Raw genomic sequence first — 26,173 nt, 5'->3', positions numbered from 1 at the left:
GTAAGATATGATTCAAACCTGAAACTACATATTCTAGGATGATTTATATATTAAAGCTCTCAAATATCATGGTAGACCTGCTACCTCACACGTTTTTTGTTATATTCAGTAGTAGATTTCTCCTCTAATATTCCCTCCCCTTTCTTTCATTTATTATTTGTTTTTAATCCAGTCTGCATCAAGACTGAAAGAAAGGTAAGGAAAATAATTTAATGTGTTAGTAAAAAATATCTTTTAAACAGTACTAGAAGAAACATTTGATCTCAAAGCAACATACAACATTTTTATGCAATATAGGAAAGAATGCAGTTATCAATCAATTTTTCACACCTTCTCCCTCACAGAATCACAGACTGGGTGAGGTTGGAAGCAAGCTCTGGAGGCCATTTAGTTCAACCCCCCTGCTCAAGCAGGGCCACCTACAGCAGCTTGCTCAGGACCATGCCCAGGTAGCTTTTGAAGTTTTGAAGATCTCCAAGGAAACAGACTGTACAACCTCTCTGGGCAACCTGTACTACTGCTCCATCACCTGTAAAGTACAGAATTACTTCCTGATATTTAGACAGAACCTCTTGTGTACTAGTTTGTGCCTGCTGCCTCTTGTCTTGGTACTGGGTACCAACAAAAAGAGCCTGGCTGGATTTTCATTGCATCCCCCCCCCTTCAGGCATTTATACCCATTGGTAACATCCCCCAAGTCTCCACTCCTGTAGCCTAAACGGTCCCAGATATTTCAGCTTTTCCTCATTGGCAAAGTGCTTCAATCAACTGCAGAAAAGTAAGCAGTGCAGAGGATGGGGGATGACAAGAACTGTTAGAAGTACTTTTTTTTTTTTCTGAAAAACACACACCGAAGAAAAAATGGCTGATCAAGAGCTAGTTAGAGGTTTTGGGGGATCAAAGTAGTCCCTACAGAATCAGATTAATGCACAGTTGTCCCTAATGACATGCAGAGTTATTTGTTCCTTATTGATTCAAGTTGAAGAGAGATGTCTACTGAATTTCTAACAGGACTTCCAATAGTAATTTCCCTTTGAGTTTTTCCCTCTAAGTACTGACCTTCTACAACAGTCTCCTGCTCCTGGAGTTTAATATGATCAGAGTCTGAACTGATTTGGCTGAAAAGAATTTTGACAAGAACTTTAAGTTACAGTTATACTTGAAGAACATCTTGAATCTTTCTCACCACTAGCAATATCAAGCTCCTTCTTCAATTTTAGCAGTACGAATTCTGAATTGCAGAAAAACAAATTATAAGTTTCCATTGTCTAAACAATTATTATTTTTTTTTTTGCCTAAGATTATGAAGAACAGATTTATCAGATAAAAACTTTTGATCAACACAAAAGCAAATACTTCTGGACAATTCTTTCTATCTATTAAGTAAAAGCAAGCCCTATATATTTCTTGTACTTATCTGTATCTGTTGAAAGCTAAAAATAATGGTGCCTTTAGGAATTGTACCCTACCTAGTTTGTGAAAGATGACGCGAGGCATTTCTGTTCCACACGTTTTATTTTTACACTGCTAGACATCATTGTTATTCCTGAGCCTGATTTATAGGTACCCAGGGGTACTCCTAACCCCTTTTGATGTTATTTCTACTAGAAACAGTTGACAAAAGCAGATCTCCCCTTGAGGATTGTACCATTTTAGTATTTGTTTCAACTTTCAGCCATTTGCTCAACATATTATGAGCTTCTTCAAAGATATAAAATAGCAACCCATCACCTTCGATGCTACAAAAAGAAATAAATGCATGAAGGCTGCCAATTCATACCAACTCCACTGTAGATAAGCAAAAAGCATTGGAAGGCATTACACTATGTGGAACATTGGCTATGGATTTAGCATAACCCTACAAAGGTATTTGGCTCTAAAATATTTCACTCTGTTGGTCAGAGCTGCATGAAAATATTCATATCAAATATAAATCCAGGGTGAAAGAATATGTGCCTAATGTAAACTTGAGAATAAAACTGGCAATATGCTTAAACATTCCTTTCACTGTGTATTTTTCTATATATGATAGAATACATAGAATATTTCTTTAAATAAGATTTTTGATGAGCTCTGTAAGCCCAGCTAAAATCATGTTTGTTGTGCCAAGCATCTTGAGATTTATTAATTGGTCCACCTGTGGTGGACTAGTTGTTCATGATAAATATATGTGAACAAACAGATGAATCATAGAATCATCTAGGTTGGAAAAGATCTTCAGGATCTTCAAGTCCAACCATCAGTCTGACCTACCAAGTCCCATCACTAAACCGTGACCCTTTAGTGCCATGTCTCTTCAGTATTTTCAGAGATGGGGACTCCACCAATTCCCTGTGCAGCCCATTCCGATGCTTGACCACCCTGTCTATGAGCACATAAATAACACCTGGTTGTCATTTTTCTTGTTTCATTTCATTTTTTTCTTGTTTCATTTCATTTTTTTCCAGAAAATAATAAAGAAATCTATTATGAAGAATATACATTTTTTGCCTGTAGCAGAGCTAACACAAAGTAACCGTTATTGCACCAAATACAGATATTGCTCGTTTCCAGCTGAATGTTAGACTACAATCAGCAGAACTGGTATTTTTCAACTGCATAAGAATATTAGAAAGTGATCACCGCCAAAAATAGTCACCTATATGTTTAAATAAAGTTATAAGGTTATGTGTATAAATATATTTAAGTTCTATGTAAATGTTCTAAGAACACTATGTTGGAGAAAAGAGTTAAAAACTCAAACCAGTGAGCAGAGATTTCATAGGTAGCACAGTTACTTACAACAACCTTTGCACAACACTCATAATTGATTTTATTGTTCTAACTCTAGCTTTGTGTAAAACGTGCTTACCTTTGATCATTCTTGCAATTGGGGTGAAAGAAATAAGTCAAAAAATAGAAATGAAAATGATTTGTTTTAAAGTTTTAATTGGAAAATTATTTCATTCACCCAAACATATACGTGAAAACTTGCTAGATTGGCCATAAAAGAATATGGAAGATGACTGACTATAGCTAGAAAGGAAGTTTAACCATACACTGGACTTCTTTTTTTTCCTCCAAGAAGTATGTATGCACATGAATAAGAACAATGATAAAGAAACCTTGGTTGGCACTGAAAGTATTGAAAGATTAAAGCAAAGAATCCTCATCCTAATGATCAATGGTAAGATGAGAGTATTAGACTGAAGAAGAAACTGAGATATTTATTATTTCCTGGTTTTACTTCAGAAGGAGAGTTAAGGTCTTTTTGATAGCACCTACAAATGTTCAGTATATAAAAAAAGTAAAAATAGACTTGTGGTTTTAAAACTCAAAACCTCTGAAAGATAATTAGCATTTAACATATGAATGCATTTACAAAACTTTAAACTTAACACAGAAATGTGCCTATAGAAGGTTTTTTTTTTTTTTTTAATCTTTTTTTTGTTTGTTTGTTTTGTTTTGTTTTTAAAGTCGAGAGGAGAGCCCAGTAAGCTGTCAGGAAGAAACAACTTTTCTTGCAATCAAGAAAGACAGACTTCTTGAAAATCCAGTACATGGGTCCTGGAAATGGCTAATGTTTATCCTGTGAAACTCAGGTTTTATTGCAGTAATTTCACCTCTTCGTTGTACTTCACCATGTTCAGTAAAGTGTTTGGATGCTTCCTGAGCCCTGCATAGTGGATAGTAGGACATGAATAACCCTATTGCACACTGTCTTGACACTGGGATAAAAGGTATACTTTCACTGTGGATGCAGTTTCAGCAATGAGCCCTCAGGTTTTAGCATCAAGATTATGCCAATCTGGCTGTGACTAAGAGCCAAACTATCACAGTACTGCGTAGGACATCTACCAGTTGTTACCTTTTGCCTCAGGATCAGGAATCAGTTGTTGGCTTTCTTTCATTTAGCAGTACAGAGGGATGCCAAGATTCTGCACTGCAGTAAAAGAAATCACTTCTTGCCCAATGAATCATTAGAAGAGCCAGGAGAGCTAAAAGCTTTTAGGTTGGTCTGCAATCTTGCTATGAAATCCTGAATTAACAATTTGAGAGTGACTGATATTTGGAGCTGCTAGTTCTGCAACTACACCAACAAGGATGCTTTCAAAATCATCTCTTTCTAGAAGACATACCATATGAATCAGCATAGAGTTCAAACGTACCTTGCTACTTTCTTTTGACCAACTATGACTTTACAGTTCTCCTTGGCATACATTTTATTGTAAGCAAGGGTGCTATCTGCCCTAAGACAGAGTCAAGGTAAAATCAAGTTAGTCAACTACAAAAGAGAAGAGGATCTGAAATAATATTGTCTAATTCCTACGGATTTCACCTTGTGCAGTCCCACTGGCCAGAACAAAAGACTTGCTCATGGGTGGGAGTAGATTAGGAGGTGTGCAGGAGAACAAAGGTCATCCTTAAAATTTTATGAAGTAAACAAGAAAAGGATGAGATATCCTCATCATAATTTCATTACATCTCGAGATGTAATTAGAGAAGAATCAGAGAAGAAGCCTATGCCTACAGTGCTAAGAATTGAGAAGCTGAAATCTGCTTACGTAAATTTATTAGTATGCTTATAACAACAACAAGCTACTGGAGGACTCCCCTGCACACTCCTTTACTCCTGGGATAAAGGATTTCAGTGCCTTCTGCCAAAAAAAAAAAAAATCATTCTATGTCCCATGAGACATACTGGGATGGAAGCATGATCCCTTGAGTTTTTGGGGACTGACAAGAATAAAGCTGATCTGTAGGCTGTTTTTTTTTTTTTGTTTTGTTATTAAAGAGGTGGCAGATATCTCTCACTCATGCCACAGGTTTCATAGATCTTGCTATGACCAAGTAAAATCTATTAGCCATTCAGGAAACCAAACAGAACTTTCATTTTCTAAAAATTATCTTTATGCTCCATAGGGGAAGACAAACCTATTTATGACCAATTGAATCTGCTACTTAACATAAGAAGATTGAAGTCACTCATAAACATAATCAGTCTTTCCTGTAGCCCCAGCATGGGTAGGTAACTAGCAACTGTTACTGCCTTGCAAGCTGGTCAAGTATCTAAATCCTTCCTTGTTTGCTGTATAAATCCAACAAACTTATTTATGAATAAATGCTCCCATAATGATGGGCTGAGATAAGTCTACTGAAACTTAGGTTTCCACAGTCATTTGATGTCTTAACTTAAATAAATGAGAATTAGCATACTTCTGTGGTATTGTAATAAATAGTCCAAGTAACATTTACTAGTAAAGTTTAGGAAGTCAATAGTTAGTCCTAGGAACAATTCAGCTAAGCAAATTCAGAAAATTCAGTCCAAACTTTCTTTCCTTTGGGATTTTGTCACAAAACTGTGAAAGAAATTACAAATTCATGACTACAGATGAGTAGTTTTGTACTGAATATATCAATTCAGGAAAGTGTCAACATACCCATTTTAAATTTGATTGAAATAATTATAACCAATTCTCAAGCCTAAGTAAACACATTTATGGCTGATATTTTACACTCTTGTTCTTTGGAAAAGAAAAAGGCTGGGCTAAGAATGGAAACCACACATTATCCTTAATTACAGAGAGGTTAATACTGCTGCATACCTAACCATTAGGACAGCTAAGTAATTTTGCACAGTAGTCTCTGAAACAGATGCACAACAACTTCGGAAGCCCTGCATGTATGTGAAGTGCTGGACACCATACTCTTTCTTTTCAATGCACAACTATCTTTTAATCTATAAATAAGAAGAATATTCTTCAACCGTATACTGTCAGCAACCAATCAGATATCAATGCACTACCACACAAGCACAACATAATATTATACGCTGTATGGGCTATAATCAGAGTTAAAGCCTAAAATTTCCAGTAGGAAATTGACTTCCAAGTAAACCAGCTTTTCCCCTCAAGATACCTCTCAACATTTAACTTAGTCTCATGGGAACTCACTTTTTTTTTTCCCTAAATACTTTCTCATATTTCAAAACACAGATGAATCAACAGAAATACTTAAAATAAATAACATGGCGTTATTGGTTTTGAGGTAGAGCCTCAAAACCTCTCCTATTCAGTAGATGAATGTGTTTCAGTTAATTCTTCACAGCAATAGTAGCTTTTGTCTTTGTTAGGCAAGTGGTTTTTAATCCATGCTTTTGCAGACAATGGTATTCTTGAATGTATGTGCCCAAACACCATACGGTAATATAGATTACAGCATTTAAATGGCAATAAAAAATAATATGAGAACAGACGCACCATAAGTAATTTTGCTTTGATTTATAAAATAAATATCAATAGGTTTCTATACACAGGAATAGTTTGTCCACCTCAAAAATGTGCTTTTGTTCACTGCCTCTCAGATACAAACTGAAGGTACAGATCTATACAGCTATATCACTATCTTAGCATTTCAGACTGTAGCAGTCAGGTTTCCACCCATATTTTAGCTGAGTTATAAAAACGTAAAACTGTAATTATACCATCAAAATAAAGAATATACCTGAATATGTAGCCCATTTTCCACCATAATACTGGGGGAAGAAAAAAAAAAAAAAAGGTTTAAAAAGGAAAACCAGCAGAGGGAAAAAAGCTCTTTGAAAGTGAGAAGTACTCTGAAACACTGAGACTGTGAATCTCTGACACTTTTCATTGTACTTACCTAATATCTGTGCATGTTATACATGTGATAGAGCGACTGTTTGTTGTAACGAGGTTCAAAGCCACAGATGTTTCACTGTCAGTTGTTGGGTGTGCTCCACATTTAAAGTAAAACTCCTGAAATATTGAAGGAGAGATAAAGAGAAGATTACATACCTGCAGCTCATGTCCTCCCTTTATCTTAGGCTAACTGACAACTGAGACAACAGACAAATCACCACTGCCAACAGAAAAGGACAATCATTAGGAGAGGTTTAGAAAGAATCACTTGCAAAAATAGAAATCCAGGTATTTTTTTTCCGTGATTTTCCAGGTTAAGTTGATATCTATTTGTGAGCTGATTTGACATGAGTGTGATACACTATGTGAATTTCTGGATTTATAGAAAAATTACTTGACCTTGACTTCATTTAGGCATAGTCATCAAAGGGCAGAGTATTATGAACTGCAACCATTTCCACTTTTTTGTTACATATTACCATTTTATGACTTCTAGAACAGATTTTTTTTCTAAATTGGCAAATCCTGACATCAATTTTTGTGATGTTGGAAATCTATATAAACATGATTTTATCATCATACTAAAAGGAAGCTCTAGCTCTCTTTGGACACATATTTATAATTCTATGTCACGTAGCAATTGCATTAAGTTGCTTTAGTCCATAGTGCTCTATAGCTTGTTTTGAGTGTCCAAGTCATTGTATGCATCTGTAAATAAAAGCAGTCTGAAGATAATGTGCCTTGCAATAAAAGCCACAAATGACAGCTTCCATTTTTTTTTTTCCTTAAAGACTTTTGTTGTTGTTGTTGTTGCAAGTTTCTAAAGTAAACATTAAGACTGGTATAAATTGTGAATTCAAATGTACAGGTGTAAAAGCATCAGAGGAAATTATAAGAATGACAGGTGTTGATGGTACCAAGATCACAAGTGACTCTCTAGGCATCCATGCAAAGGGGAAAAAAAAAAAAAAAAAAAAAACTGCAACCAGAAAAAGAGACACAAAGACAGTGATTCAATCAACAGTGTTTCCTAATGACTCACATAGGTGGGACAGAATGAAGAAAAAGAAAATTACAGTCAGTATGAACATTTTCAGGGCATGAAAGTCACATCCAAAAAAGCAGGGATAAGAACAACCCAAAAGCTATGAAAAAGACGGTAAGATGGGGTGTCAGGGAGGACCAGGAAACACCAAGTTCCTAGCTAGACTATCCAGACACATACCTCAGTTGGTATATGAATACAAGTACACTAGTATGACTGACTGGAGTAAGCTTTGTTTAATATAACATCACCTTCTCCTCCTACACAAACTTGCACTGAGATTTGCTACAGAACTGTACAAAGTCAGACCAGAAAACGTTCTTCCTTCCACACTCTGTATCAATCCTTACAAGGAAGTCTTCTATGTCTGGGAAGCAGAGCTGTGAATTACAGTTCTCTCTCAATATATCTCATTTAGATATATTGCATATTTCTACATGAGACAGACACAGTACTATGCAGTAATACCTCTAACATCAAGTCTGGTAACTGGGATATCAGAAGTATTAATACAGCTTTCCTTCTAGGTTAGTAAATTCTGCTTCTCAGAGAAGCCATGATATGCAATACATTGATCATAAACTCCACCATAAGTTATTAGCCTTTAAAATACTTGAAAAAAGATTTAGACTTGAACTTTTTTTTTTTTTTTTTAAGAAAAGATTTAATATTCCAAGACTTTCATGTGAAGAAAAAAACTAAAACCACAAAAAAAGGGGAGAGGGGAGGTGGAAGTGAGAAGTCAAGAATATGGAGCTACTTTTCAAAGTTTCTTCGTAACTCTGCGAAAATTACTTCTCTATGCTTCTGCTTACCTTCTTTAAAACTGCTCTGAAATACAGCACATGGAATCTGAGATCACCTGACCACTCTGGCATCATGGACTGCACTGCCACTTTTTTTTTTTAATCATAGTTATAAGATTCATATAACCGGAATGCGTATAAGTCCTGAACTCAATTTGGTTCAGAACTGCAATTAAAAATGTAACCAGTTTGGTTCTACACATTTTGTAAAAACACAACTCACTAATATTTATTTGTAACAAATATATTTACAAAGTTACTTCTTAATATTAACACCAAAATATCTTCCTATACTGAGTTTATATGCTGCTGTATAACAGTATTTTCAGAATTTTAACCTTATAACAACAAAGCTTATGGAATAACATAAAAGAGATAGTTAAAATTTAATGGAGTCTACATCACTCTCTCACCACTTCTAGAACATTTCAAAATAGGAAAAGTTACCACTAATAGTAGTAAGAAATTACTAGTAGTAGAAATTCCTCTATTGTGCACTTTGTTTTCATTTGGTCAAAATAAAATGCATCGTTGTTTTTGTTAAGTTTTCATGATCTGCATTGAGTATGGATGTGAAGAAATTACTGAGGAAAAAAAATTTCTACGTTCATGAAATGTGTAGTTCTATGGTCATCTTCTACTGCAGAGAATACCTTTAGATCATTTTCTTGCCTAAAGGCATAGGTCCCCCGAAATTGTGAACATTCTATTTAACATTACAAATGTCACCCTTTTGACAGTGTATCTGATAGATTGTTATTCAGAGAAAGGAGCAGGCATTGCTCTTACATACTTAGTCATATTCTTCATTCCTGTTATCGCTTATGTGTCACACAACACGGTAAAAACTGAAAGGGGGAAGAAAAGGTTCAAGAATGCATGGTCACTGTTTGCTACTTTGCATGAAACTCATCCGTCAGAGGTAAATACTCAAAATTATCAAAAAATCTTATTTGATATTTTACAAAAAAAAAAAAAAAAAAAAAAAAAAAAGCATCTCTCCCTAAACTCTATCTTTCCAAATAAAGAAATTAGGATACCCCTAACTCATGATTACAAGCAAACTGTCTACTAGATGGTCAAACGATCTAGAAAAGTGACCAAAGTGATGCTCAAACCACCAGTGGGTGACTGAGATCTGACAGGGAATAATACACAGGAACCACAAAAACAGTAACCTTTTAATTCCCATTTACTGAACCAGGGAATGGGCGTGTCAGAAAAGGTACTACTCTTTGCTAGAAAGTGTCAAAATATCCTGCATTTCAGCTGATGTGCAAATCACACATGAAAATACAGGGTTCTACATACATTTCTTACTGCCGTGAAAACTGCTTAAAAATTTTGAGGAAGCTCAGCTTTTGATTTTTTTTTTAAACTTTTTTTTTTTTTAAATAAGCTATTGGTCAAGATCGGTCCCTAAGCTACATACATGTATATGTACAGACGTATATATCAATCATGCATGACCCACACATTTATTTAGAATCAATAGGTAAATAAATTTATTTATAACAAAGCTATTTACATATACATACTGAATGTATATATAATATGTTATATATTGATAGTATAGTTTTCATTTTTCAAATTATTAGCACTTCTAAGTACGGTGATACGTGAAAGGAGGCTTATTCTCCCAAATAAGAGAACACAATGCCATCCTGGCACACTCCCACAATAAGGCTTCAACATCTTTTGCAGCTAAAATTGTAGGTAGATAGGTCCATTGTGTGGACCAACTGGAAGAAATCTACTTCAAAATAGCCTTTGAATCAAGTAAGTTTTCTGGGATGGGAATCTTTCTCTAGTGAAAAACCCAGGAAGTGTCATGTTACCTAAATGTAAAACAACTTCTTAAACAACAAACATACAGGAGAGCTGCTTAAGTTCCATTAGTTAACTAATGTGAGGAAGGCTGTACAGCCAAAGAATAATTCCTAGAGAGAGACTGCTAGAGTCAAGTCTTGAATGGATCTTTAATAGGCTCCTGAATGTATTGTATACATAAAACTGCTCCACCTTCTTCTGTGAGCCAATAGCATTTTGAGTAGCCTTGATTCCTGGGAGATCCTCAGAACAGTGGCCTGCATTACCAGCTTCCTCATTTCCTTCACAGCTCAGCAGATAAATTCTTCCAAGAACCTCAAGTCAGGTTTTCAGCACTGTAAGCATCACCTTATTTAGAGATTATAACTCTGTATTGGTTGTTATAAGTAAGAATTGATTGTAATACCTAAACAGTTGTTAATATTAAAAAGAAAAAAAAACATTACCTGAGTATTAGCAACATGGTTTAGAATCAAAAGATGCAGAAATAAAACACACATTCTTATAGCTACCTAAACCTCAGATGAGACTTCCGTTTCTTTTATGTCCAGAGTTCATCTAGAATTGCTCTTTCAATTTCTGTATCTAAAAAATTAATCTTAGGCTCTACCTTAAAAGTGCTGATGACAATAGCAATCTCTATTCTATAATGTGTGTGTATATATATATATATATATATATATATATATATATATATATATATATATATATATATGTAAATTTAAGATTCCAGTAAAAATCAAACTTTTTCTCTATGGATTTCCTGTAATTCATCAGATGGATGCTCGATCGCAATATCAGAGGTGTGAAGACTGTTCCAAATGTCTGCTGACTTCCCTATGCTGGGAAATGACCCTTGAGTATGGCTAGCTGGGTCACCCCCTAGGCAAAACAATGATCAGTACAGCATTCGTGGACTGCTTTTGTGGTAACGTACAAGCAAGCAAATGACTCATTTTGAGGGAAAGGATTTGCACATATTATTAAAATAGCATTTAATCTGTAGCATGCAACTCCTTAAGTATCATTTTAATATTAAAAGCTAGATACAAATTAATTGCTATAGCAAGTAGAGAGCTAGTAATGAACCACAAGCATTCTTAAGTAGGACAATAATAAAGATTAAATGACAGTGAATTTGGAGGATACTTCAGGATTTGTTGATTCGTAACAGATTTTAGGAACAGTGATGCAAAGATTAGAGATGTTGGTAACATTGACTGTTCACATTCCAATATTAATCTTTCACAAGTAGTCATAGCTACATTCAGATAACATTCCTTTGCCTTGAAATAAATGTTCGGTCAATTTTTCCATTTGAAAACAAAGATAATGTGAAAAGTTCAATACCTGATGTCACACCTACATAATTCAGAATAGAATCAAAACAATCAGCAAGAAGCAAAGTCCCTTAGACTTCCAAATCCACAGAATCTCTGCTGCAGAACACACAGTAAGACAGAACAGCAGCTCATGAATGCTGCTAGAAGAGCTTTCAAAGAAATGCCTTTATGGGATACAAAGAGAAAACATTACCTAGGAGAGATGCAGCATTGTAACCTTGCTAATATATTGCTGATAATCAAGCTGACCTCAAAACTAAGCTGAAACACCTTTTGATAAAAAGAATGACAAAAAAAAAGGGCTAAAATAATAAATTTCAATGCCTGTATGAAGCATATACATGTATTTAATTTGGCAATAGGCAAAAGCACCATGAGCATCTCTCTAATACCTGCTTTCTTACCGAACTCCATTGCCCTTTTCAAAAATGCCTCTGGCTAAGAACAAAGACCTGTTATTCATGATAAAAGCTCTTTAGGATGAGTACTCTTTGCCAACTCTTCATTGAGGTTGTAAAAATAGACTATGCTTGGCCTCAGTGACTACATCAACTTTGAACTATATGTGGAATAGGGGAGGAAGGGAGGTTTTTTTATTATTATTATTACTACAGTTTTGAGACAAGTGCCAGTTCAGGGGAGAAAACTTGTACTATTCTCATTTTTTTCCATTATTTTCTGTTCAGCAAAGGCAATTGCAATTTAAACATATATGGATGACTAAAAGATGCGTTATATTTCAGGGAAAGTAGTGTAATACATTTTCAGAATATCTCCTATTTTTAATTAGCTTTGAGTGAAGTCATGCAAGAAAAAAAGTATTAAAAACGCACAGTTCCACTTTTTCTTCAAACATACTCACCATACCTTTTATTCAGTTGAGGATATCAAGAACAATTTGGTGCATAACAAATATTTGAATGGATAGATATGGCATGGAAAGTATTTTGAGTGGGATGGGAAATGCACATTATCAATAATTCTTCAGAAGACCTAGTGTTTTATTTCTGATCAAGTCAATTAAGGCTAGATTGTAGGCATATAAAAATGTAACTAAAAGTCTCATCATAAATGAGTTTTTGTCATGAATTCTCAAGGGGTGACAAAAAGGCAATAAAATTCTGTTCTCACCATACTTCAATTCCACTTTCATACACTTTTTTTTTTTTTTAAAAAGCAGTCTATTTATTCCTCTTGCCATGGGAGAATATTTCTATCATTCATTTTTTCAGATTTCACTGGACAAAGACATAGTTTGAAAAATAAGAACAGGACAGTTATACCTACAATTCAGTAATTTATTCTTAACCAGCAATCTAATGCGGTATAACTGAGAGTATTAATGATCAAGAGATCTTATTCACAATCTATTGTGAAAGTAACCCTAACTTATTGCATGCGATATTCATTGATTGATTCATTGATGACATTTGATGATTGATTCATTTGATAACATTTTCAGTTAATACATGTATTTGCATTGAAAACTAAAAATAGAAGATGGATACAATCAGGATTCAAGTAACAGGCATGACAGGCTATTAAGTATCTGATGTTATATTTCCAACCTCTGGAAATTACACGTGCAACTACAGTTTTGTAGACCCTGTTGTGTAGAAAACACAACAAGGAATGCAGTACCTACCACATGTTAATCTTTCCTTATCTACTGGAGAAGACTCAGTGGAAACAAACAGCAGAATCCCTCAAGCTGCTGCTGCTCAGACGATACTACTTCAACCATTCAGAGAAGTATTCTGTGTGAAACTGACTTTACTCATTTTTAAGCAATGGCATTTCTGATTTGCTTTGATTGTCTAAAGGCAGTTACACTCTACATTTCACTCCTTTCCTCTGCAAGTGGTGGCTGGGACTCCAATAATTCCATCACAACTCTGCTGCCATTACTTTGAGTCACAACATCTCCGTGACAAAGACAGAGGAAGCATGGTTCTTCAGCACCATCCAGCTCTTCTCTCACCCATTGTCCCAGAGTAGAGACAAAGAAATGAAGGCATCCCATCTAATCATAAAATGTATTTTTGCCTGGAAAGTTACCTCAGAGGGATCTAAAGCCTAGTAGACATGTAGCCAGTCACCAGGAAAGCAAAACTAACATGCCACAGATATTCTAACACCTGATAGCTAAAGATGCAGTATATTAATTGCAACAGTAGTTTTTCAGCAAGAATGACCAGACTTTCATACAAAATAACATGAAAAACTCATGCCCTTCCTGTCCTGGAAGGGCACAAACTCCCCCCTCTTCCCTTCTATTTTTAACTATTTTCACCAAAGTCTCATTGAGAAATACAATTTCTGATATATGCTAACTTCTTGGTTGAACCAAGACTGCAGTTTTCAGCAAGATTAAATTATTTCCCCTAGCCCCTGAAGCCCAACCATGTGGGCTCTATTGAATTTGTTCACCAGGTTTCCAAAATAAACTGTTTTTGCATGCTGAAAAGTTCCTTTAAATTACTTGAGCCACAGAGGAAGTCTTGGTTTCAGAGTAGCTACTTAGCATGTATTATAATCATCATATCCTGAACATTAGTGCTGATTTCTAGGACTTAAACTTTCCCATCAGTCTCTTTTAAAGTAGAATCCAACTGTTTAAATTTGTTATTAAGTGTTTCCTGTAGAGAATCAACCCTTTACTCTGAGCTTAATTTCCTCTGGCAATCAGATTTGAATTTTTATGTGAATGTAAGCCACAAAAATGGCTCAAGGAAGGAAAAATTCAAATGCTATATGACATCAGCTCGTCTGACTGTGCTTCTTATGGCAAAAAAAAAGTGCCTGCTATTACAGGTTTGCAAGATTTCTTTCTTTTCCAACCATGCTAACAAGCACTTGGGGTAAAGAGTGATGAAGAATTTAAAGTGATTACAGAATAAATCTAGACTGTATAAGAAACAAAACGCCCATGTCTGAATTTCTGTCTTTCACAGGTGACGTTACACTGCACTGGCACCCAAAGAGTCCTGTCTTGGGCTTCAGAGAAGTCTGAAGAGCTAACAAATTTTAAACGAAGTCAGAAACTGCAGTATTTCTTTAACTAGTGGTTACCTTCCCTGACTATTGCATATGACACAGCCAATTCCATGGTTCAGTCTGTAAATATTGCTGGATCTCTGCCACAGATGCATTAGATCCCAATCCATCCAATATTACTGAAACTTAAATTTTGTCCATCCCTGGATATCTAAGAAATTGGTCAGGTTCAAAGCTTAGTAAGAAATAGTATCTTTAACCCAACAGCCATCATAATAAGAAAAATTACTTATTTTTCCTTTTAGTTTTTTAGCCTTCAGCTAACATGACCAGTGTCTTTGAGTCTTGCATCTGTCCATCAACCGTACAGATGATCTACAAGTCTGTAACACTGCTGAAAGGCAGTACTAAGACACCTCTCCTTTAGCGCTAAGGCTGCCTCAGGGGGAGCATCAGTATTTATGTGAGGACACTGGGCAGACAGAATTAGGCTGTAATGCTACCAGAGTGGCTCTTTGCCTCATTTCTGTACCTCAGCTTTGAAAAATTGGATGGTTTGTTCTGTCATCTTTCCAATGCCTGCCATAGATCAGGATATGAATGAGCACACACCAGCCAAGAAACTGTCCACTTGTATTGGGGATGGTGAGAAAAGGAAAGGAAGGAAATAGCAGAAATGTTACACTCTCCCTCTGTAAGAGATATGCTTGTCTTTTGCTCTCAGGACTCAAAATTGTACTAATGAATGTTTGGCACCTCCTGAATATTCACTGAATAGGCAATGGGTTTTTTTTTTTTGAATGATATGCTCTAGGAACGATCCCAATACACTCCCATCACTAAGAAGCAGCCAGTTCACAGGGACAGATTACAGCCAAAGGAAACCCACCCTAAAACACATGGGTAAATGACTCTCAGCTCCAAGTGTTTTGCTCCGAAAACTTTATTCCTACTGGCCATCACTACTCACTATGGCAGGCATAGCCTAGGGATGAAGCCAAGCGGCTGAAGTAACTTCAGCCTTCACCCTAAACATGAACAGTTGTTACCAGATACTATTTTGACAATTTGGTATACCTATAAAAAGAAAACAGGAGCTTCCAACACAGTTTCACCTAGTTCTAATGATGCAGGCCTGAGAAAAAAGTGTTTCCCCCCTCCCCTGCCCATTGGGGTCTCTGAATGGAAATCAAGTAGTGGGCTAAAAGGAACTGTACTCTGCTCTTGATTTCAGGGAAACAAGGAAATTACATTCTCTGTATAAAAAAATATTACAAGAACACTTCAACCATCAATTTCTCCCTTCTATAGAGAAAACTTACAATTTCTGGCTGTTATGACAAAAAAATGGTACTAATGAAACAAGAACACCATGAAAAAATTTCTTATCAACTTCCTTAAAATAACAGAAGAAAACCTCCGCTGATACCAGCATGTTCCAGAAGCTAACACTTTTTAATGGATGAAATGGAAATGTTCTTCCTGAAGAAGCCTCTTCACACACACCCCCCCAAAAATAAAAAAAAAAAAGTTTGCCTGTTTCTACAGTTTACATGCCTCATACAATGGTTTTAGCTCCTTATAAATTTTTCTTTAACAACATAGGGCTTCACAGATTAAAGCCCTAGAAAAAGTTTCCCAGACGTTTTGGGAGGTTTCTAGAGGTTCTTGAAGATTCCAGAAAGCTGCAGTAAAGAAGGAAGGAAGTGGAAGGGGAAAAAAAAAACACAGAACAGAAAAAGAACTCTTCTCTTTGGCTGCTATTGCAAAACTCAGTTAATTCTTTGCAGTAAATAACTGAATTTGTTCCATGACATTTAATTTAATGTTTTTCATTGTTTCCTGTTATTTTTTAATTAATTCAATATATATACAGATCTTGCATATATATGCAAGATGATGCAGAAAACAAGTCACAGTGGGAAATTCATCTCCTCTCTAATCTTATTATGCAAAAAAAATGTGTACACTGTACTCTTGCCTATAGTTTCTAGCATAAGGAACCTGAAAAATGTAGCAAATAAGTTAAATAAGCTTTTAACATGACAAACTTATTTTATGTACATACCAGTACAGAAAAAGCCAATATTAATTGGTGGTTAAAAGCACAGTATCTGATTTGAAAAGTGTTTTTTTTTATTATTATTATTTAAAACAGAAAGATGTGGACATTTTTCCTTTGAGAATTTCATACATAGCCTTATTGTCTAGTGTAGATAGCTATTTGCACAGTTTTAAAATAACGTTGATGGAGTCTTGATAGATTGTTTTCACTATAGCGATTTAATTTGGTTTTCCCAGCAAACCTTTAGCTATTCAGACTGCCTTTATTACACAAAAAAGCAGAAAAAAATATAATCCTAACTTAAAATTGGCATCCAGGCACAATATGGCTATTCCCACACTAGCGAACTGCTGACTCTTAAACCTTATCCGAGAACATTTCTAGGTGACTGAGCACAGTTGCAGTGTTAGGTCCCTGGCATGTTTCAGATGGGCCAATGAGCACCTCGCACAGTTCAGGCATGGGTGCGCCCAGGCACTGCTCCCAGCAGGTGGTTTGCATTCTTCTTCTGGGGACTGAGGAAGCTTGGTGGCTACAGAGAAGCCATGCTGTGCCATTTGGCCTTGGAGCATAAGGAATTTTACCAGCAATGTTTGACCTTGTGGCTCTCCTTGTAATGCTATGCATGGCATGTTTTGCATCTCCCTCTACTTCTAAGAGCACACTTTTTTTTTTTTTTTAAAACTAAATGGTGCCAATGCTCTTCTGATTTCTTGAGGTTTCCTGATGAGGCAAGTGCCTGTGAGCCTGGCCTCTTCTCCACTGCAAAACACTTTCTGCTTCCTGATTTCTGCTAAGTAGATTTCTACCTAAAGTAGCTGAAAATTCATTCTGAATTCAGACAACAGAATTCCTGTAAATAACAACTGTTTTCATCACTAGGATCAAAATGTATGTCTGAAAGTGTGAGTAAAAGTGGATTTACACAGTAAAAAAATATTTTACGAGGAGAATGAATACTGTATGAACAGTATAAAATGTTTTCTGTAAACATCACACATTGCTAGGTTCTCCGTTTGACATTTCAGAAAGTTATTTTGAAGATCGTCTCACAAAGCAATTAAAACTGACAAAGCTTGAACTTGCAAGTTATATCAAAAGTATATTTTTGAAAAGCTATTTTAACTATCTTTATTATTAAACAATTTTACTCCAGTTTTATGCATGGAAAATCAATAACTTAGCAGATACCAATGAGCCACCAAAATCAGTGTTTTGATGTTTGCTACCAGAACCCTGAAAGACATGGACAATCAAAACAGAAACCACTCATTTCAACACTGCTTGATGCCACGAACATCAAACAGAAACCACTATCTGGATGCATTCTCTTCAACACAAAGGTTCCAACAGTGCTACAAGTTCCCAGTGCTGTAAAGATACGGGTGATCATGGCCATGGAGTGCATGGGAAAGATGCGCTAATTCACAGTGACCAGCATGCTGGCACTCCTAGCACCAGCAGTGCTCCAGCAGAACAACTGGTGGAAATTAAAGCTGCCCCTGACTTGCATTCAAAGGTATGTGGAGACAGAGCCAAACGCAGAGATACTGATCTGTTTGGCTCAAATCCTCTGTGTAGGATGTAAAGCTTGCAGGGGTAACTGAGCCAACAGAGATGAATTTGGCCTCACAAATGTTATGTTCACATAAACATAACAGGTCTATTATAGCATTTGTTATGACAAATCTTTTCTCAGACTCCAAAATTCTCCCATAGATGGCATAAGCAATTAAGCAACAAGTGTTTGCCAAACACTGCCATGCAGTTACCATCGCTTGTGCAGTTTTCCTACTGCTGTGCTCTCCGCACAGGCATTATCTTATTGAATAGCAGCCATATTCATTAGGAAAGGTCACGCAAATTTACAAACCAACTTTCCACCACATAGCCTACGTGTTCATGAATACGTACTGAATACATAGGAGACCTTGTATAAGTACATTGCATAAAGCAATTCCTTCAGGGTAATTGTAAGTAAAATTGGGAAATATATACATCTGTAAAACACATGCTTCATTTAAAGGTGCAAAACTGCAGCATCCTAAAAGTGTGCCCTTTAATTTCAGATGGAAATTACACCTTGGTATCTGTTGTGCCTTTGCTTTCCTTTCCCCCCTTCACACATTTACACTTTGAACTTCTCATTTAACTACTATCACACTGCAACCTGCTCTTGAAGAAAGAAAAATCATCACTTCTAAAACACTACCTATGATAGCAAGTCCAGCCTTTAATAGGACAAGTAACCTTTCCAGTCACTTTTTCCAGAACCATAATAGGACTTCACTCAGCAACACCTTGGAAAATAAACACATTTATGTAGGAATTAGAAATCTGAGTTTAACACTTTCCTGAACATAGAGTGAGCTTCAGCCTTACAGAAAGGGGTAGGCAACTATATTCTTGTTAACACAAATTCACATGACCCATATTTTATCTGGCCTGTCATGCAAAATTCTGAAGTAGCATGGAGGGCAGGGACTGGAAATCATGGCTCCAAAAGCTCAGCTTCGGGATGAAACTTAGGGTAGTCGAGATCACTATCTGCAAAACAAACAAACACACACAACACCCCCAACACATGCCATGCTACTTTCTCAAACTAAGGTCCCCTGTGTACTGCTGGAATTGGTTATTCTGGTTTACCTCGCACAGGTAGTGCAGAAGTCACAATGACTCTTTCTGCACAGGCCCAGTGGGGCAGTGCACTTCTGCAGGGATGTAGCATGTGAGGCGCCCTTCTCTCCACATACTGGATGAAACAGGCAACTACTGTATCAAGAGACAGTCCTCTATGGAAATTAATTCCAGAGAAGCACACTCCCCTCTGGAGTGTATCGGTTCAGATCCCCAGGCTGAGCATTATCAGGAAGAAGGGCCAGGGGCGTGCTGTACCTCTGCCTTGAAGACTGGCAGACAAGTGCGAACACTAAGGTAAATTTTTCTAGCATGCAGTTTGCTTGCTCTTGAGGAAAGTAACCAGGGAAAACAAATTCACGTATTATAAGACGTCCCAGACATAATACACAAATGTTTTCATGAAATTGAAGTCTCAGATATCCAGTGACCTGAATTACGCTCTAATAAAATGTCTTGACAGGCACCCTGAAACCTTGGCTGCCTGTGCTGAACATAGACATGCTGTAAGTCTATCTTAAGGTCACTGAGAATAATCTGACCTTCTACTGTGCCACTTGATGTAAGAATGAGCATTTTTCCCTTAAGAAAATCTTTGTCTTACAGTAAACTATCTCCTAGGCAACGTACATTGCTTATTGTAAGCCTTCCCCAATCACAGAAGTTCTCTGAATAAGAAAATGAAATATTTGTCCGCTGAATATGAGCCAGCAGTGTGCTCAGGTGGCCAAGAAGGCCAACGGCATCCTGGCTTGTATCAGAAACAGTGTGACCAGCAGGGCTAGGGAGGTGATCGTCCCCCTGTACTCGGCTCTGGTGAGGCCGCACCTCGAGTACTGTGTTCAGTTTTGGGCCCCTCGCTACAAGAAGGACATGGGTCCAGAGAAGGGTGATGAAGCTGGTGAGGGGCCTGGAGAACAAGTCCTACGAGGAGCAGCTGAGGGAGCTGGGCTTGTTCAGCCTGGAGAAGAGGAGGCTCAGGGGCGACCTTATCGCTCTCTACAGGTACCTCAAAGGAGGCTGTAGTGAGGTGGGGGTTGGCCTGTTCTCCCACGTGCCTGGTGACAGGATGAGGGGGAATGGGCTTAAGTTGCGCCAGGGGAGTTTTAGGTTAGATGTTAGGAAGAACTTCTTTACTGAAAGGGTTGTTAGGCACTGGAACGGGCTGCCCAGGGAAGTGGTGGAGTCACCATCCCTGGAGGTCTTCAAAAGACGTTTAGATGTAGAGCTTAGGGATATGGTTTAGTGGGGACTGTTAGTGTTAGGTCAGAGGTTGGACTGGGTGATCTTGAGGTCTCTTCCAACCTAGAAATTCTGTGTCTGTGTGAAAAACGTCCTCAAGAAGCACATTCCAAGAGGCTAAATATATTCAAAGTGAACTCAGTGTCTGAGTGCATGACATCACACAGTTGTTAAAACAAAAAGAAAACATGTAGAGTTATGTAAAACAACATTACTTCAAATGTAGCAGCAAATACTACGCTAGTATATGTAGGTCATTTGTTTAAGAGGTTCTTCTAATTGTTGCCACTTGCTTTTGATTTGGGGGTTGTTTTATTGTTGTTCTTTAACATTTTTCAGTACAGTTCCTATCTTGTTTTAGAAATATGTAAATTATGTGAACATTTTCAAAGAATAATCGTGACTTCTACAATCTAAGTTGAATTCAACTGCACAAACTTATTAGGTTAAATTCCTCTAAGCTAGAAAAATCAGCTGAAGAAGATTCTCACAGAATTCCATCTATACAAATGTGCTAGCAAAACCTGTGAATTATAAGAATTAAGTCATCGCAGCAAATCCTTATTGACAGGTTAGTGATCCTGCAAGCTAGGCACTATTTTGTAGCAGTGTTTAAGATAAAGCTTCCATGAATCAATCTGTTTGATTCAGCAAGTGTTATTTTTCCCCTTAACTTTACAACCTCAGGTTTATAGGGCACTGATATTTTTGTTTTGAAATGAGATATGCACAATTACACCTTCTAATGCCATTCTAACAGTGGTGTTTAGTGAGGAGTTACTTTTAAGTGGTTACCACATAGGCAGGAGAAGCATGTGAATTTTCTCTAAAGCAAAGGAAAACAAAACCAACTGATGCAATTTCAATACTTCTGTGTCAATTCTGATGTTGCAATGGTGGGGCAGCAGTGGGAGACAGCTTTGGGCATCAAAAGGTTGAAGCCTGTTTCCCTAGAAGGGGCTCTCAGGTCCTCTCTTCATCTCCTGGCATCAGTGTAAGTATGGATGGCTTTTCATGAAAAAAAACTCTTAACTAGTTACCTTGCCCACATGCCTTTAAGTAGCATAGTGGAAAAACTCAAACACTTCATCCATAGGTGGAAAACAGACTTCATGCCAAGGTAAATTTCACAGCAGCTTTGAGATCTAACGGAATATATCACACAGTATGCTAGCCTGCAAAGTGACAGTTATTAAATGCTCAGTAGCAGTACTTGCCAGATATGAATGAAGAAAGCATGCTCTTTCTTATAAATACTGCCTGACATTTTTTGAGGAGAGACTCCTCTATAACTACACTGCACCTGGACAAAATCACCTTCATTCATTTTGATTGCAGATAGATGATTGGAAGAATGTCGCATGCTTGAAGGGAAATCCAAAGTTTCAGTCATCAGCATGAACTTGCCATAGTTGCCAACAGTAGCATATTATTTATGTCATGCGCAACGAAAGACTCACTGAAAGCATTACTGAACTTCACTAAATTACAAAGAACTACCCTTGAACACACTAGACACTGCATGCAAAGAAAAAAAAATAAAACACTCTGTATTTGAAAGAAAATTGGGTCTGATTTGTGAAACAAACTTGAGTAGGCACAACATTAAGGTGTGGAACTGATTATACCATACCTTCTTGAGTATATTTCCACTTTCAATATAACAGCATTTAAATATAACAGCATTTAATTCATAGTTTCACTTACTGCTTCCCAGTTTGTTTAGGACCCTGAATGTCTGCAATTTCTCTAAACTTTAGCAGATCAAATACCTGAACAGTAAAATCACCTCCAAATAATACACAGGAACAACCTGTAGAGCAACATACAACACAAATAGGACAACCATAACACTGCTCTTACAACTAGGCACAGGACCATATATGGCAATAACACGTGCCAACAGAAACGACACCTTCCCACATTTCTGTCAGATATACGAATATGATATACTGAATTTGGAGTGTGCTTCCCTTTTACATTTAGCTAGGTATAACTATGACTCCGCATGCTCCCATCCCCTGTGAAAACTTGATCCATTATATAGTTTGCAATAAATACTTGGTCATATTCATCCTTCTTATCTCAGTCTAATACTATCTGGCTTCTTTAAATTACCTGTTCTGGTGACATCTGGCTATTTCACGAATGGTCACATAGACTGGTGCATGCTCTATCTAGCCAATGCCTTGTCTCTAATAGCAAGTTAACAGTAGATGCCTAGAGTATGCATTTATAATTAAAACACACACCACACACATGCACAGGGCAAACCTAACATGGTATCACCCTAGAGTACATTCCCAATCTCCAGCAGCTTGTACTCAAACTTCCTAACACAGAATAGGTATCTTAGTGTTTAACAGTTCCCAATGGATTTCTCTTCTAATTCTTTGTCACTCTATGAATCCATTGGAATTTCCACAATGCATCAAAGTAGACTTCCACAGGGTAAGCGTGCACCGTGCAACAAAGAATCTCCCTGTGGTTGTTTTGAACATCATAACAACTGGAAGCGGGCAAAATCAGGCCAAGAAACAAATGTTACGGACTTGGGACAGTGAAGCAACAGTACTGTTGACACGTCTTTATGACTTTATGATCCATGCTACCACAGCCTGGATAGAGAGTTCCTCACTGCAGTGCATCATTGACACGTTTTTCAGACATTTCTAAAAGTAAAATCTCCAAAGTATAAAAGGGGCATTTTCATTCAGTTTTGGCTTGCTGATACTATCTCCCTTTCAGCACAAGCAATGGAATTACAGAGGCTGTGAATGATTTGGTTGCATGATGTCCAACTGCACTCTGCTCACTTTCCATAAAATTGGGCCCTTGATACTGTCTCAAGAAGGATATAAAATTATCATTTATAAGACATTAACTGCTATTTCAACAAATCCAAGGGCATCAAAACAGAAATTGTTGACTTGGTAATCTAAGATATTGGTCTTGCAAAAACTCTCAACAATTCTTGTTACAGCACAGATCTTCAGCTCACCTGAAACTGCTTCAAAAATGATGAGGCACCTACAACTGTTTGAAAACATTTTCAAGAGCTCTTATTGAAGGAGATGTGAAGCTGTGCTCAGAACTGCTTATTTTCTAAAGGCTATTTCAATAGACCAACAAAACATAGCAGCTGAGAATGATGATGCAAAGTAATTGTTCACAGAAGACAAAATTAGACACCAGAAAAAAAAAAATCTCGGAAAGCACAATTAACATGCATGTTTTCAGACAAACTTTCTGGAGATACAAAAAATAATGAGCAACAAAGTTGTGTTCCCCCTCCCCCCCTTGAGTAGCAGAGTTAACAACTGAAGAACATCAAAGAGCAAAGAATTTGTTTGAAAGCATTATAATCTTCAAGATAGTTTGTTTGATCTTCTACAAAACTGTGACATTTCCTCACATGTAAATACTGAAGATTGCAACAGAGGAAAGATCAACTAAACCTCCTGAAACCATTCAATACAGAGTACAAATACACAAGCTCCTTCGGGTTTGCCAGAATGTCTACGTAATGTCAGCTTACAGAAATAATAAGGAATTCTTCATAGGTGATATTGAGAAAACTGAAGAACAGATCCAAGGACCTGGCCCGACCTCAGCTTTACATTTTTTATGATCCACAAAATTACACATTGTTTAAAAAATATAGCTTCTTAAGAATACTTTAAAAGAACAGTTTTTTGTGCAATATGTGACCAATTGATCTAAATCATACTTGTGACATTTGCTGATGGTAGGCTTTGATACTTACCTGTGACCCATAAGAAGTATCCAACATACTGTGGAAAATAATGTATTTCTACTGGGAAAGAGTGAATATTCACTTTTTTTTAAGATGAGGATACATTTTAATAATAAAAGCCTTTAGTTTTCTCCCCAAGATAAATAATTCAGTTTTTCTGTCTTTGTATAGAATTAATTCTATTTTATAATTCAGTTCTTTACCTATCATTGATTTTTCTGCTGTAGAATGGAATAACAGAATTTCTTTATAAATGAAACATTGATCGACTCCAGAATGAGGTTACTTTGAGAATATCTGCAAGACAAAGATCTAATTATAGTTTCCTAAATAGGTAACTGGGAAGTTAAAACTGAGTTGAAATAATCTGCAACTACAATGTAAAGAAGTCTACAACATATTATGGACTTTTACATACAAAAAAAAAAAAACAAGTCAACTTCCTTGTTTGTTTCTTCACTATTCAAGCATTTCAGATAATAGTAATTACAGGTAAAAAAGGTAAGTACATTAATTCATGGTCTAGCAAAAAAAAAAAAAAAAAAAAAAAAAAAAACACTGCAATTTAATTACAGCACCTTGATAGGTTACTCTAAGTCTGCTGTTTTATTTGTTGTTTCCCCACCCCACCAATATACACTTCAAAAAACACACTGGTGACAAAATAAAATAAAAACAAAACCAGCACAGTTTTATAAGGATGATTTTACAGAAACAAAACCACATCATATCATAACCAAGGACAGCTTTATAAGAGGTAATCTAGGTAATTACAGGCATGTAAAACTGACACCAGCCCTGGATAGAACAAGTTTGGTAATTTTTAATAAAGAAATGATACATTATTAAAAAATGCAACCTTCTTAATAAAGAAATAATGTCAATCAACAAGGGCTTATGGTAACTAGACACCAAACTAACCTGACATTTTCATGAGATTAAAAGTGACTTTGTCCACTGTTATGCTCAGCTAAATAGATTTTCAAAGACTTTCATAGACTTTTCACAAGAAATGTAGAAGCTTATTTTTGTATGCAAAAGAATCACAAATCAAGCAAAAGCATTAGATATGTTTAACACAACAACTTATCGATTAAAACAGCAGTTTGTCTTCAATAAATTGAAAGGTTTGTGAAGGAAATAGAATTCAATTCAGAAAATTCTCTGAAGTTACTTGACCATTTGTTATCTATCCCTTTCCTATGTCACAAAATAGGAAATTAGGTTACACTGAGTCCAGTTTGTTATTTAACTTTGAACTAACACTCACTTGCATTTAAGCTTTATTCATTTTACTTGCACAGATTTCATACTACAGGGTATAAAAGAATGTAAAAGTTCCTAAGGAATAAAAGCAACAGCCTCAGAGCCTCTGGGAAGTAAGAAAAACTCTGAAGATTGTCCAGTGTGAAATTTGAATCATTCCCTTTTCAAGGATGGATAAAGAAGCTGTCATAATCTTACTTCACAGATTTTAGGTCGTCTTTAAAGAACTCTCATCTGGTGTTTTAATTAACACTCCTGTTCCATCACACTGCAAGCATTTTTAAAGCATGTGATATCTGGACTAACTTTTAATGCATAAGACAAACTAACGTGGACAGCACTGAAGTAGAAGAAATCCATAGACTGAAATCAAGAGTTTTCTTAATGCCAAGTATATCTCAGAATTTTTAAAGTTACCAAGTAATTTTATTTGTTGGAAATATTCTAATGGTTGCAAGGACAGACAGATACAGCTCCTTTCACAAATAACTATTTCACTGCACACAAGGAAGAATTAATGAATAATATAGCAATGTATCGG

At 36.4% G+C, this 26,173-nt stretch overlaps 1 protein-coding gene across 3 annotated transcripts in view; it reads right to left on the bottom strand.

Moving 5' to 3' along the window:
* Positions 1–26,173, bottom strand: part of PRKN (parkin RBR E3 ubiquitin protein ligase) — a 765,547-nt gene that overhangs the window by 371,165 nt on the left and 368,209 nt on the right. For all 3 annotated transcript variants that reach the window (XM_072035883.1, XM_038177503.2, XM_038177504.2), the window contains exon 6: positions 6,643–6,758. In XM_072035883.1, coding sequence (XP_071891984.1) covers positions 6,643–6,758 — 116 coding nt within the window. The remainder of the gene's footprint in view (positions 1–6,642; positions 6,759–26,173) is intronic.

This window comes from Anas platyrhynchos, chromosome 3, assembly GCF_047663525.1.
Source record: "Anas platyrhynchos isolate ZD024472 breed Pekin duck chromosome 3, IASCAAS_PekinDuck_T2T, whole genome shotgun sequence".
Lineage (NCBI taxonomy): Eukaryota > Metazoa > Chordata > Aves > Anseriformes > Anatidae > Anas > Anas platyrhynchos.
This window is presented reverse-complemented; position numbering and strand designations above follow the sequence as displayed.